At 36.3% G+C, this 16071-nt stretch overlaps 2 protein-coding genes across 2 annotated transcripts in view; both read right to left on the bottom strand.

Moving 5' to 3' along the window:
* The window catches only part of LOC128242170 (rotatin-like), a 152640-nt gene that overhangs the window by 30893 nt on the left and 105676 nt on the right, over positions 1–16071 (bottom strand). The gene's annotated exons all lie outside the window — the stretch shown is intronic.
* On the bottom strand, positions 3161–13432 carry LOC128242177 (rotatin-like). The gene is made up of 11 exons (XM_052959249.1): positions 13294–13432; positions 9687–9874; positions 8958–9147; positions 8034–8258; positions 7561–7645; positions 6839–6953; positions 6369–6513; positions 5772–5928; positions 4776–4938; positions 4012–4118; positions 3161–3320 (listed from the first exon to the last, which is right to left on the bottom strand). Exons 1-11 carry the CDS (start codon positions 13346–13348, stop codon positions 3296–3298), a joined length of 1455 nt encoding a protein of 484 aa, XP_052815209.1. The 5' UTR covers positions 13349–13432; the 3' UTR covers positions 3161–3295.

Here is a 16071-nt window from a genome sequence, read left to right on the forward strand (position 1 = left end):
AACTTAAATATAAAAATCTGTGATCTGATTTTGTGCCACCAGTCTTATATAACTTGTTTCCATGGGTTTTCACAAAAATTGGCTTGTTCCAAGACAAAAAATAAAAAAAGTTGTCAAAACATTCAATCTGTGAGAGTGCAACTTAAAAGGGACTGGACACCAGATGAAACAATTGTAAGGAAATAGAGAATTGTCAAATATATACATAAAAATGATTTGTTGTGTTAAACGCACTGAATCTAACTTACTGATGTATCACATCACTTATGACACATGTATCTTTAGCAGTTTTTGTGTATTTTTCCAATTCAAAATTTACTTGGTTTGTCTACCACATAAAAATACCATTGAAATTTAAAAATAGCAATTTTCTTTTGATCATGTAACTTAATGTATTATCGGCCTCATACTAGCATGTGTGGTGACATGAACAAGGCTCATTTGAGGAAACACTACATTTGCCAATTTTGGGACCATCAGAGGTCTTGTCCCTTTAAATGCTCCTTTACAATAATGAAACATGACGCCAATGTGGCAACGCCGCATTAAAGCCGATTTTTTTATTTGACGATGCAATTTTGAAACCTAGGATTTGAGCTAGTGACCTAGTATTTCCAACCAAAAAGACCCATATTTAAACTTATCGGAGATATCGTTCATACAAATAACCTGATCAACAGAAACTATCCCCTTTGTGTGAGGAAAAATGAACATTTTATAAATACATCAGATTTTCCAATAAGATCTGTCCCAGAGATCTAGTTTTTGACCCTAGATGACACACTTTATCATCTAAGACTTCTTGTACACAATTTTTTTTAAAGTTGATTAAAATTTAAATTTTTGAAAAATATGGGTAGATATGAAATTCATGATTGGGATGTTTGTTTATAAAATAGCAGTTCAATTTAGTGTTGATTGAAATTGATAGGTTTGGTAAGCATAGAATTTTTCTATGACATTAGGAAAATATTTCCTAAGATTTGACCTAGATACCTAGTTTTTGATCTGAGGTGACCCATTTTCATAAATGTTTAAGACAACATGTAGACAAATGTCCTGAACAAATTTAATAAAGATTTGACAGAAATTAATGAATTTTATGACCGTGGAATTCTTTCTCCTAACATTTGACCTTGTGACCTAGATTTTGACCAGGGATAACCCATATAAAAGAACTTTCAAGATATTATGAAGACAAATATTCTGACCAAGTTTCATAAAGATTTGACAAAAATTGTTGAATTTATGCATGGAAAGATTTTCTTAAGATTTGACCTAGTGACCTAGAATTTGACCTGGGATGACCGATATAAAAAATGAGCAAGATATTATGCAGACAAATATTCTGACCAAGTTTCATCAAGATATGAAAAAAAATGTTGAACTTTTGTCGTGGAAATATTTTTCCTAAGATTTGACCTAGTGGTCTATATTTTGACCAGGGTTGACCCATATTAAGAAATATGCAAAATATAATGCATACCAGCTTTCTGACCATGTTTCATCCAGATTTGATAAAAATTGTTGAATTTATTACCGTGAAATATTTCTTCTAATGATTTACCCTTGTGACCTAGTTTTTGACCAAATCTGGCTAAAAATGATACACAAGAGAGAATCATTTTTCTTTTCGTCTAATTCAAAACAAAAAAAAGAATTTGCAAACACAAAACCTGTGAAGGAAACATGTACTCACATATCGGAGCACAGTCTAATTGTTTCTGTGATGTAATTCATGTGACGGTGGTACGGTAGGCTGTCAAAGGCTCCCTCACACAGGGAAAGTGTCTCCTTTGATAGTCGAGATGCCTGGAAAAAAAAGAGAGAATATGGCTTACTTCACTCTGGAAAGGTCGAGGCATGACAAATATTATCAACATATGTCAGTATCCACAAATTCCCAAATACCCAACTATTTACATTATGTTCTTAACTCCTCACAATTAGGATTTGGTAAGTGAAAAATGTGTCAAGTGGTAATGACCTTCATAAATATGCTCAGTCTAACTATAGTTTTGCCAACATTCTCTCAGCAATCAAACCAGGACCCCTGGTTAAACTTTCTATGTAGCCGTATTCAGAGCTATAAAATTAAATTGGCCTTACTTAAACTGATGTTTCTCTTCAAGTATAAATAGGATTAATATCATAAGGGACTGCCAGATATTTTAAGGTCACCTTTTGTGGGTACTATAGTTTACTTTGTAATACAACAGTAGGTGCTTAACCTGAAAACCTTAAAAGCCATGGGGTTTCACCTACAGCTTTAACTTAAACGCAATGGTGTCACCACACAAGGGTGGCAATTATCCAGATGCTCCACCTTAAGATGCAATGATATAATAATGTACGAACCTCTTCATGCGCCAGATTCATAAACTTGCAAGTCCTCTGCAACGATTGGCAAATGGTTGCCGTAGCAACATACACAGAGTACCTTCCGTCGTCAAGGTACTGTAGGTAACCTAGCAACTGAAGCTGAAGGTCAGGAAGTGTGTTGCTAAGGGCTTCATCATATACAAGTGTGTTCATGATGGAAAGGAGATTCTCTGATATAACCCCTCGACACTGAAAAGGAAAACAGAAGTAATGTAGATATTCTTGATATTTCAAGGGTCTAAATTTCGAAATATATCACAAATTGATCAGGGTTCAAATTTAAACATTCAGAAACATTAATCAACTGTGGTAGATGTATTCTGATCACTTAATAATAGAAAAAGAGAATACTGGCATTGTGAATAAAAATAAAACTTGCCAACATTTGCTTGAAAAAAATAACATGAAATTTACATTTACAAAATTTAAAGCATAAAAATGACTTCTTTTTTTGTTATCTTTTAACTGTACATTTTGTACCCTTACAGAACTAAAAACAACAGGTTCAAAAACGAGTCTTTGATATATGACATAGACATTGCTCAACCAAATGCAATGCAATTTTTATGTTTTCTTTATATTTTCAGTTTTATTTCAATTTTTTCAAATAATCACAAACCTTCTCAACCTGAACACGAGGGTCAAATCTCCTAAAACACATGATATATACATTGCTCCATCAAATGCAAACCAATTTTTATATTTTTATTTTTTCAGTTTTATTTCATTTTTTTCAAATAATCACAAACCTTGTCAACCGGAACAAGAGGGTCAAGGATCCTAGCCAGAAGCATATGTAGTCCAATTAAGCATTGCCTCTGCTGTACAAGGTCACCAGGGTCATTATTTGTGTCATCAGGGTCAGACTTCAAGTTGCTATGGTGATGGAATTTCAATAGGTCGGCCATGACATCTAGGCTTTCAATAAGCTTTTCACTCTGAAAATACATACATAACAAATAAAATTCATCACGGTTATAATTCAGGTTGTTTTGCTGATAGGGCATTGAGCTACTTAATCTTATTTCTGAGGTTAATATTTAATCAGAATCGTGTTACTATCACTAAGGCATGACATAACAGTTTCAACTTTCTATTATCTTAATGAAGTTACATATGATTAAGTGTACATAATGGCTTTGTTTGTAACTTGTAAATAACTTTGGAATAAAACATATACATTTCCATGGTTCTTTACACAGATTCTGCAAAAGGCCAAGACTTACAATGACAACCCCTATATCAAAGGTCAAAGGTTGCATTCACGGTAATAACCAACACCATACCATAACCCTCTCTTACACTGAAAGTATCTGTCAGTATCTGTCAGAAGAGGATACACTTACACTTTCCTTAGCAGCCCTATGCTGGCCCTGACAAGAGTTACTGTGGTAACCACAATATTAACCACAATATCACAAATGCCATGTTATATTTTCATAGTTATGACATTTGCAATCAAAGCCAAAATTGGTCATGATTTATCTACAGCACTAAGCTTACAAATCATTCAGCAGCCATGAACAGATCCTGCTGAAGGCCTTAGGTAGCCATGAAAACCACTTTTACCAAGGTCAAGAGTAGAAAATTAAATATTTCCATGGTAACAACCTACATATATGTACTTACACATTCCCTAGCCGCCATAGACTGATCCTGCCATAGGCCTGGCGTACCATGGCAATCACTATATCCAAGGTCAAGTGGAGAAGGTGAAGGACTTCCATGGTGATGACCTTGAAAATAGAAATGTTCTGACTTGCCCTGTTTTTATAAGATTTTTAAACTTTTGTTCATAAACTTTCAAGCCTGTCTCCATCTTTGGCGTCTTTTTGTGTTTCAATACCATGACATTTATAACATAGATTGTGGCCATTACTCTATGAGTATCCCCCAGCTTTTTTAGGCAGCTTTAAGTTTAAGACCAAGATAACTGACAGATATAGGCCCAAAAGGAATAATAACATTCACATAAAAATCTATTTTCCTGGCTTGTGCTGTATTTCATGTTATAGTTAAAACATAGGCAGTTTCAGACCGAAGAATTTAAGCCATACGCTTATTTTCATACAAGAGAGCCACAATGAGCTCATGTTTGTTTTTCAAATAAAACAAGGGGCATAACTCAACAATAAATTGAGACAGAGCTATGAGCAAAGGAACACATATGCGTACTGTCTCAGTCAGCATGTGTACCAAGTTTCATTTGAATATCAAGACAAAAATCCGAGTAATGGCCAAGGTTTAAGCTTTGGCATGACGCCAACAATGACTGAGACACCAAGGCTACAACAATACCCCGATTCTATGAAAAACTGACAAGCTGAAAAGATCATGGCAATACCAATTAGTTCATTAACAAACAACCGAAATGTATATCTTATTTTTCTAACCTGATCAGTAGAGCGTAAAAGTGGCAGCGCTCTCTCTAGAACCTGGGTACAAAACTGTGGAAGGGTTAACTGCAGGTATTGAAGGGCAGGGACGTCTTCAAGGTCAATGGGTTCTCCACTCCTGCCTTCCGGGCTTAAGCCCACACTGGAAGCCCGAGATGTCCTGTCATATAAATTTATATAAAGTTATTTGCTGAGGTCATGACAAGTTATATGGGCAATGTAAGGGAGCGATCTCTTTAAAGGTCAGTGAAATCCAATTGAATATCAGTGAGCCAAGAATCATGAAAAAAAGAAAATTAATATTCAAGGGGCTAGACACCAGATGGTCCCAAAATGTGAAAATACCGATTTCCACAAGACAAGCCTAGAATTGTCATTACAAACTAGTATGAGGCCTAAAACACATCATTTAACAAGATTAAAATATTATTTTGTCGCTGCCTCAGCTCAGTTAACTCGTTTAAAATTAATGCATAATGGTTTCCCAGTTTATCATGTGTAGGTGAAAGCAACATGATAAGTACAGATACAGTTATGCTGTTTTTAAATTAACTTGAATTTACGTAGAGGACAAACCAAGTAAATTTGAATTGAACAAAATGCGCAATAACTGCGAAATATACGTGTGTCATAAGAGATGAGTCCATGTTAAAGTAAACAATATATATATCAGTCATCGAAATAAGACTTTTGGATCAACAAGCCCAAATTTTTATACTATTGCTTGGCATCAAATTTTTGAACAAGCCCTGATATATAAAATTCAGAATTTGAGCAAGCCCGAAAGACATTTTACCAGTGCAGGGCTTGCGGGCTTGTGCTTATTTCAACCACTGATATATACAGCATAAACAGTGTATACATGTGTATAGACTACTTACAAGTGTGTATATACAGCATATATATGTGTATATACAGTGTTTACAATTAAAAAAAAAATGTGTTTATACAGTGTATATATTTGTGTTTACAGCTTATATATGTGTAACATACCCAGTGGAAGAACCAGACGTATCTCCATCCCCGCCATCCCCCCGGGGGCGGGAATCTGTCCAACCAATCACCGATGGTCTTCCATCTCCTCCTCCATTCTGATTGGCTGATGAAGAACTTGAGGGTGTAGAGAATGGAGTTGGTGTGGTGCTGAAGTCTGAAGTAACCAATGAAAAGGACTGTTTTATATTCCCTTTGAAGTATTGAACGCTCGGCCAATCACAGGTCCTTATTTCCTTACTTTGATTGGCAATCAGAATTGAAACAAATGAAATGGAGTGAGTCTGTCACAAAAGGCATAAAAAACAATAAACAATGCATTACTGAATTATCATTACTTTAGTATTGTAATCCAAACAAGGACAACCTTCTGTATCCACCTTTATATTGATTTGGTCAATCTTTTAGCATTAACCATGAGTTATAAGGGCATAAAGCATTTGACTACATGTATTTTATTTGTTTATACACATGTTGTTTGTTCCCTGCTACATATGATCAAAACTCAAAACTTGAATGTTGCTCAATAATACAAAGACCTTTTTTAAACCAATTTTATCCTTTCTAGCAATGATAAATCACAAAGTATCAGCTAACCTTGTTTTGCTGTGTAAAAGTTGGGATCCTGGTGACATCGTATTCTACTACGCAGACATGTGACATAGTCAGCCAATGTCCTTACTGCCTGAAGCCTGGCCACACCCCCTTCTTTGATTGGTCCACTCAGGAGTGAAAGCAGGTTCTAAAAATAAACCAGGTTCAAAATTATAACGTTTGCAGTAAAATTGAATCCTAATCCATTTATACAAACATGACATAGTAAGCTCATAAAAGATGGCCACCTACCCTAGTAGTTTTCAATGATATGAAGCATTCAATAGAAAAAAATCTGAGAGAATAAACCCCACAATAAGAGCACCTTGCATCACACATTTAAGGCTTTTTGAGTCTATAATATAAGGAAATTGTCAAATATTTAGTAATTTTCAGTCGTAAAATGTTGCTATGGTCTAATTGCTTCTAATTTCACAGAAGATTTGTTTGATTTATGTACTTTAAGCAGTTACCTTGACAATATTAGGCCTCTGCAGGAAAATTTCAGCAGGAAAGTCTTGGAAGACAACGTCACTTAGAAACTCGCACATGCTGACAAGCATTGAGGCCTCCCGACTCTGGAGAGAACTGAAACAAGAATTTTCACAACAGTATGATCAGATGAATAAATGATAAAAAGACACAATATGAAAATCATCCAGTCTTTGTAAAAAGACCATGTTTTATATGATACTGCACCAAACATGATGTCTATCAAAAGAGGCAAACCTGAAGCCTTTTGAACCATATATTGGAGGCATTGACAGGCAAAGGTCTTATGTTCGATTTAAATATGTTGGAAATTGCTTGAGTTTCCAATCCCTTAGTTAGATTTTAAAGAAAGCACTAACAAAAGAACAATTTTCAAGCATTTCCTAGATTCTAAACGCCAACATAAGAGTGAAATTACAACAAACACCCTTAGCCTTCATTTGATATTTCTGATTTCGAGATTCAAGCACTTGCCATTTTGTGGGAAACAATATTAAATTATATGCCCATGCATACTCATTTTTACTGGAGTATGCGTAGGTAGCCACTGTTCGCCAAAGAGCAGACTTGACTATTTTCTGCCCAAAACACATGAGCTAAAAATGAAACGCTGAATTACTGAATTCCACTCGTGCCATTGGGTCTGATTTTCCCATCAAGGCCACATACATATGAACACTATTTATATTACTGTAGAACAAACCTGTTGGTGGAGGAGAGAACATGTCTGTCTGTGGGTGTGAGTGATAACCATGGAAATATGGTCATTCTAAAACAGCTACTGCCCTCTAAAAAAATCAACGAATGTTTGTCGTTAAAAACATCTAGCCAATCACAGTTTCTATTTAACCTTATAAACATGCATGATATAAAGCAGCCTTCCCATAGCAGAAATTTCATAAAAATCCTGCAATTTTCCGCCAAATTATTTTCATTATCATTCAACTGTTTCACAATCACAACAAAAAACCCCCAATCCCCCACACAGAGACACACATCCCACGATGATTGGCACCCCTCTCTTTTACCGTAAAAAGCTTTTGAGACAGTGCTCGATATATTTTATATAAACTTAATTATATTAAACTTCAACATTGTTTTGAAGGAAAAAACATGCATTTTAATCAAACAAAGTGTGTTTATGGTTATATTTGCTAACAGCAGGCTCTTACATACCAAGCCCCAGATCAGCTGCTGTGGGGTGACCCCCGGGCCCTGGAGTCATAGGCTGTTGCCCCAGATCTCCCTGACACCCCTCAAAGAACCCCAAAGGTGGTTCCCTGTAATCTGGTAGTCTGGCTCCATGCTCAGAAGGGACATTGGTGCTAGGGGCGAGGGAATAATCCTGGGTATGACGGGTTGCTATGGTATCCACTGTGGTTTCTGCACCCGCTGTCATTCCTGAAAAATAAATACAAGACTTTATATTTCATTCCTGTTTGCGGATTTGGTCTCATCAAATATATAAACTTTACACTTGAAAACCATTATGCACTATATTTAATCAGGTAAACTCACAGAAGACAGCTACAAAATATTATTTTAATCATGTAAAATAATGTATAATTGGCATCATACTATCCATTGACAATTCTAGGCTTCTTTTGAGAAAATACTGTATTTGCATATTTTGAGACAGTATGCTGTCAAGTCCTTTTATGGCACTTTCACACCTTATTCCATGAGAAATGAATAACCCAATTCCTTGTTACAATAGGGATATTTGCCTTTGATGCACTGGATAACACTGAAATGTTTACTTATTGATATCAGGCTTTCATATCAACTAGAATTCTATAACAAATGTACTATAGAAATTGTAACAAGACTGGTGAAACCAAACCACTGCACGGCAAGCTGGCTTGGACTTCTTTTGAAAACTGTAAACTTTACTGCTGCAGGACTAGCGGGCTTGGGCTTCAATTAACAACTGTATACTTTACCACTGCAGACAGGGCTACCGGGCTTGGGCTTCTATCAACAACTATAAACTTAACCACTTTAGTGCTTGGGCTTCTTTTGACAACTGTAAACTTTACCAATGTAGGGCTAGCAGGCTTGGGCTTCTTTCAACAATAATAGACTTTTGCCATCACATACCTGTATGGTTGTGTCTCTGATAGATACACTCTGGAGCATGGTCCAATCCAATATCAACGTCAGGCAGGCGCATGCAGTTTTCAAGCACCTGATTGACAACTGGTTGCAGGGCCGATGTCACATCTTTTCGCAGACTGGTAAGAAACTCAATCGCACCAATGTCTTGTAAGGTTTCTGCACCGGATGTGTGCTATATAAATAGAAAATAAATTACCAATAAGTTTGAAAATATCTAGGGATTAGCAATTAAAAGAGTTATGGAAGGGTGCTGCACTCTGTCCTTTTTTAGAAGCGACCTCTTGTAACAATGATGAAAAGGATGAAAATCCTTTTTTAATTTATTGAAGTTTGCTTAAGAATGAAGAAAAATAGCTTTGTTTCGAAAAAGAAAACTTACAATAAGTTCATCAATACATACAAACTTTACATATTTGGTTGTTGTAACCTAATTTTACTTCAATAAAGCACACTTCCTAACATTTTAGGACAAATTTATAATGTTAAGCCTGATACAATAAGGCCTAAAAAATCATTTGGTTCGGGTCAGCCGACCCTACCTATGAAAATAAGAGCTGACTCTACCATTTTTATAGTCAGTTGGTATAAAAAAAACCCGTCTTTTAAAGTGTGTGTTTTAATATTTAGTTTAAAACCTTTAAAGATTTATACAGAAGAATAAATCTGTTTAAATTGTTTTTCTGGAATTTCGACTTCTCACATATACTGTACCTCTAAAAGCCTGCAGAGTAGATTGAGGACATCTGAATGCCGGGAAGATTTCGGGTAGTTGAACCATTCAAGGAGGCGAATAAACAAGTGGCGTTCTTGGACAAGATCAGAGTCACATATAAGCTTGTGCTCTAACTTGGAAAGAATATTCTCCAAGGCTCGAACACGAATCTCATCCAGATGGTGACCTGCAAACACATTATGATTAAAAAAATAAAATCTGTCTTGGTCAAGATATTTGAGACTATAAGAATCAAGATCAGGTTTTAAACCAAAATTTGGATCTCGAGAAAAAGTTCTCCGCCTAAGGATAGAACAGGGAGAACTACATATATTTCAAGTTATTGATTTTCAACAATACAATTGCAGGAACTGGATACGGGATAGCGTCCTATTTACATTTCTTCTCCGTAACAACGTAAATCTGCAGAGAAAACGAAAAGAAGGGGTTTCAAATGGACTGTACTGTTAATATATTAGGGATGCAAACTAATATTCAAATATTTAAATATTAAACATTTAGATTGAAAACTTATGACAAGATCAATTTGCAAATGCATCAATAAATAACATTTCGTGACTATGATCAATTTTAGGTTTCAAATAAGATAGATTCAATTTCCCTATATTACTTATACTATAGATAGTTCTCTCTGTCCAATTACATGCAATTGGTTTGCTGTGGCCTGGTTTCTTTGGCCATTGTTCACTTAGTCTAAAATAACAGATGTGTTATAAATACGAGATTCTTCCCATTCCTAACATCTAAACGGGTATGTGCAAAAACCGGGGAGTTTGAAAAAAATATTGAAATTGTATTTAGTGAAGTATTTTAAGATAGAAATGGATAATATTAAGGTTTATATTCATATTTTACCATGTAAGTGCAAAGCTATTTTGCACAAAACAAGCATTAATTGCATTAAAACACATGATTTACCTTTCCAATACAACGAAATTTGACTGACACAGACAAGAATTATGCCAAGCGGAACAACTTGACCCAAATGTAATTACTCGGCCACATCGGACAAGCTTTGAGATAGATGGTTAGACCTCGTAAATACGACACTCGATCGGATTAACTACCCACTTTTGGTACAAAACAATTTGTATATGAAGGATTTGCCATATCAAAAATCGTAAAAAAAATCAGTCAACGTACAATTATTTGGACTATCGTTCACTATGTCCAAAGGGCTACCATGAAATTCGAACACTGTTATGATATTTTAGAGACGCAATATGCTTTAACCCGGACACCCGATCGGAATAACCACCTACTTTAGGTACAAAACAATTTGTACGTCAAGGATTTTCCATATCAAAAATCGTAAAAAAAACCCATCAACATACAATTATTTGGACTATTGTTCACTTGTCCTACATTCATCGAAAAACCCTTCAACCTTTTTATAAAAAATCATAATAACAAGAGCTGTCACAGTATGTGACAAATGCCCCTGAATGTGACATTGACCTATGAACAAGGTCAGTACATGAAAAGTTAAAGATCAAACAAATTCATTTGGCAAGTTATTTTAAATTGCCTCTGAACATAAAAAAATACCACCCATACTTGATAACCTACATTCTTATGTCCTTATATTCAGCATTCCATTGTGAATAAACAAGTGTATCTTTCACCTTAGAGGTAGGGACATGGGTCTTGCACGTGACATGTCGTCTTGGTATGTTGAACACATGTTGCAAGTTATTTTAAAAACTGTCCATACAAGGGAAAGTTACAGCCCGGACACGACAACCTATACTCTATGTCCTTATATGCAGCATTCCATTCCAAGTGTGAACTTGACCTTAAAAGTAGGGACACGGTTCTTGCACGCGACATGTCGTCTTGGTATGCCGAACACATGTGGCAAGTTATTTTAAAATCTGTCCATACAAGGGAAAGTTACAGCCCGGACACGAGTCATTGAGCCGGACACACGGACGGACGGTGTGATTTTAATATGCCCACCTTCGGGGGGCATAAAAAGGTGAAATCAGTCAATCTAACAAGCAAGTTTAACAACTGATATCCACCAATCATAATTTTTTGCTCAGCAGAAAATCAAAAGACAAAGCCGTTTATTTATAATAAACATCTGACGCTTTAAAGTAAAAAATAGCAGTGCTCCAGCTAGCCCGTTTTTCAATGGCGCAGCGCCCGTGCCCCTTTTCTTACCGCCCTGCCCCCTTTTTGAGTAGTGCCCTTTTCACAAATGCTCTAATAGCCCCAAATATCCCGTTAGTGCCCTTTTTACTATTGAAATCACTATAAAAGATTGACAGCCCTTAATCCGCTGTCATAATTGAGACAAATTACGTAATATTTATGATAATAGTGTTCCCACTAGGTGTCACCATGCCCCCATTGATTGCTTAAAATATGCCGTACTGCCCTTTCATCTTTCCATGTGCCTTGACCAAGTCATATGACAGCTAATTGTGTATTTGTGTAGTGAGCAGACGACCTGTGTATTCATTTTCGGTCATCTACTATTCCGATAATTAGGAAGAGCCAAATAGGGAAACATCGGCAGGAGGCGTGCCTATTGAATGTCAGCCAATCAGAATATACATTGAGAACTCGTTCAACCAATGATGAAAGCTCGTAAAATGCGATAGAAAATGCGAAGGGATGGTGAAAAATGTTGTGAAGCACAATTAAATCTTTTAAAATAATTGTTTATTGTATTGTACAGACGAGACTTGCCATTTTCAACATGGTTTATTTGAAGCAGACGGCACTGCCGATATGTAAACATCAGAAAGGTGGCGCTAATACAATCAAATACATCACCTTTTCAGTAAATTTTTTGAAAGTTTATTTATAAAATATTCATGATGAAAATTTCTTTGTAATCCACAAAATTATGTTGATGCTTTATTTAGTATTTACTTATCATGTCCACGATCTTGTCAAAATTCGCCGAAACCGCCATTTTATCAGAACGATTTTCGGAGTTATTTTAGCAATGTTCTATGTTTAATAAGTGATTTTTTAAACCAGGGTAGTGATTTTTATTGTCATTTTATTCTAAAACATCAGCATATTAAACATTATTTTACCAAAGACAATTAAATAACAAACAGGCTGAATGTAATATTCGTACCCAAACCCGATCGTACCAAACTAAGATTCGTCCCCTACATTTTTTTTGTGTGTGTATCTATTTATTTGATGTTTAACTGTGTTTGTTTTTGTCTTTATCTTACAAACTTTTAAAAGAAATATGTGGCATTGTACTAAAGAAGATGCCAAACAAGTGCAATCATACTACCACAGACAAAAAGACAAATTTTAATTTTGATATTAAAACACACCCTTCTAAATTTTGAGAAAAAACAACAACACCATTTTGTATAAGTCTGAAAATCATGGAAAATGATTTAAATTGAGTATAAAAACAAAACAAATTCTAGGGGGAGACCCCCCCCCCAAAAAAAAAAAACAAACACCTTGTGACAGGGGTGGACCCCCCCCCCCACAACCACCCCAACCTCTACACGACTTAAGTAGCTTGCCCTTTTCAAAACTCCACCCTGCCCTTTTCAAATCCTGGCTGGAGCACTGAATAGTTATCAACGAAACAAAATTTACCCAGCTTCTTGAACAGAGCATTGAAGTCAACATCTTGTCTCAAAGTTGACCCCATTTAGTACTGCAAATGGAGACTGTCAGAGGTAGAAATCCCTATTTTATGTAATGTTTCGTTTTTGTCCGAACTTGTTTTGAAACATCCGCCATTGATTAAAGACTACTCAGGGGAAGTCACTCAGATTGAGTTGGACATATCGGTAAAATCTCAAACGGCTAGATTAAAAAACGCCGATAAGTTAAACGGGGATCTCATTTTTTATTAGAAGACATCTGGGACCAATAATTCAGTAATCTTACTCCCAAAAGACATTCAATATCAATTTGGATAATTTTTTGTTTCAAAAGATGATAATATACTATTTATTTAGTTGATATAAAAAAAACCTTTTGGATGTATGAACAGTATTTACTTATTAGCATGCATGTTTGCTGGGGAAAAATTAGTACCGTCCTGGCACAAGCTTCTAGATTTTTTTTATTTAATCTCGGATCTGTGATAACAGTTTTTATAAGTTAAATAGGACTAGCTGTTCAAAATAATACCATCAACTAGTTTGTGTCCAAGATTACAACATAGATCTTCTGCAATTATCTATACATTTAGTTGCACCGCTCACGTTTGAAAACGTTGCTAGGGTGAACATTACTATATAGCGTCTTATTTTTAATTTTGCATCTGAAAATGAATCAAATGTATATAGAGCTATGTATGCTTAAGAAAATTGTGTACAAATATTAAAATAAGAATGTTACGGCACTTGTCCCGAAACTTTCCGAACACACCCTCGTACCATGGAACAACAGCACGGGCATGTATATTAATGTGTAGTTGCTACTAAAATGTTACCATTTATATTTGTGGAATAGCTTGTTAGAAAAAGTCTTTCCAAAGTAGTGTGGCTTAATTTATCAATTTCAGAAACAGTAGTGTACCAATATAAGAGTTTATTGCGAGAGGCGTAAGTTCAGAGACTATATCCGCATTGCTCCAGAAAGCCATCCTTCGTGAATTGGCAATGTAATTCGAAATAAAAGAAAAGTAAGAATCGGGTGGCTTGGGACGCCAGTCTGGAGTGCGAATCAGTGCTTATTGCGAGAGCTCATCGACAAATGATTAGGGGATAATCCACATGGCTCCAGAATGCCATTCTGCATGAATTGGCATGGCAAACGGGATTTTTTTAACGATTGAGGGGACCGGGGTGGGGTGGAAGATGGTGATGAAAAATCAGTGCTCATTGCGAGAGCTAAGCGTAAAATCTTCCAAAAATCCCATTCCGTTCGAATGTGCAATGTAATCCGGAATTAAAAAATGGGGGTAGGTTGGACGGGTGGAGCAGGTTTGGATGTAAATCAGGCAGTGCTCATTGCGACAGCGTAAAATGTTCATGGGACAATAAGCATGGCTCTAAAATGCCATTCTTCGTAAATTGGCAATGAATTCCGGAATTAAAAGATTCAGGAGTTGGGTGGCTGGGACGGCAGACGGCGTTACATACATTGTATTAGTGTTCATTGCGAGACGTGTGCGTAAAATGTTTAAGGGACACTCCGCATTGCTCCGGCTGAATGCCATTCTGCGTGATTTTGCAATGTAATACGAAATGAACTAAACTGGGATTGGATGGCAGGGGGCGGCAGACTGTGGTACAAATCAGTGCTCATTGCGAGAGATGTGTGTAAAATGTTCAGAGGGCAATCCGCATTGCTCAAGAATGCCTTCTGTGTGAATTGGCAATCTAATCCAAAAGAATGCCGTCTGTGTGAATTGGCAATGTAATCCAGAATAAATATTTAGGGGACAATCGGCATTCCTGCAGAATGCAATCTTCGTAAATTGGTTATACAATCCGGAATTTAAAAAAAATCGGGGGTCGAGTGGCCGGTGGCGGCAGCCAGGAGTGCAAATCGGTGCTTATTGCGAGAGCTCTAAGTAAAATGTTCTGAGGCAATACGCATTGCTCCAGAATGCCATTCAGTTAACATCCGCCAGGCGGGAGTTTTCAGAGTCAATGGTGTGCGTAAGAAGTTCAGGGAACTATCCATAGTGTTCTTGAGTGAAACTCAGCGTGAATTGCCAATGTAATTTGAAACAAATGGGAATTTGTTGACCTTCCGATTTGCGTCCGAGTGCAATGAAGTGTTCAGTGTGTGAAAAATGTTAAGGGGACTATCCGCACTGTTAAAAGGTTATCAACGTGAATTGGCAGTGTAATCCGGAACAAGAAACGCCGCAATGCGACGCTGGTTTTCAATGATTGACAGAAGAACTTCAGCCTGTGTCTGTTTTTCTATTTTTAGTAACGGTGATATTGAACATAGGGACACCAAACGCAATCCTATGAAAGGTCTCCATAAACTCTTCCTTAATACCAAGTTTGGTCAAGATATGTGGACTCTAACTCAAGTTATTCAGTTTCAACCGTGTTTCTATTTTTAGTAGCAGTGGCCTTGACCTTGACCCTTGAGACCCCAAATGCAATCCCATGAAAGGTATCTATGAACTCTTCCTATACACCAAGTTTGGTCAAGATATGTCAATACTAACAAAAGTTATTCAGTTTCAACCGTTTTTCTATTTCTAGCAACAGCGACCTTGACCTTGAGCGTAGTAGCACAAACGCAATGCGATGAAAGGTATCCATAAACTCTTCCTATAGACCAAGTTTGGTCAAGATATATCACAACCCTAACTTAAGTTATTCAGTTTCAACCGTTTTTCTATTTTTAGTAACAGTGACCTTGAACTTGAACCTACAGTACTGTTAAGACCAAACT

Source organism: Mya arenaria, chromosome 8, assembly GCF_026914265.1.
Source record: "Mya arenaria isolate MELC-2E11 chromosome 8, ASM2691426v1".
Taxonomy (NCBI): Eukaryota; Metazoa; Mollusca; class Bivalvia; order Myida; family Myidae; genus Mya; species Mya arenaria.

Excerpts from the sequence above, each read along its gene's own strand:
- LOC128242177 (XM_052959249.1), bottom strand. The coding sequence starts at position 13,348 with ATGGGGTCAACTTTGAGACAAGATGTTGACTTCAATGCTCTGTTCAAG. Across the intron at positions 5,929-6,368 it reads CTTTTACACAGCAAAACAAG|ACTTCAGCACCACACCAACT; the intron begins GTTAGCTGATAC and ends TGGTTACTTCAG. Across the intron at positions 4,939-5,771 it reads ACGTCTGGTTCTTCCACTGG|GACATCTCGGGCTTCCAGTG; the intron begins GTATGTTACACA and ends TTTATATGACAG.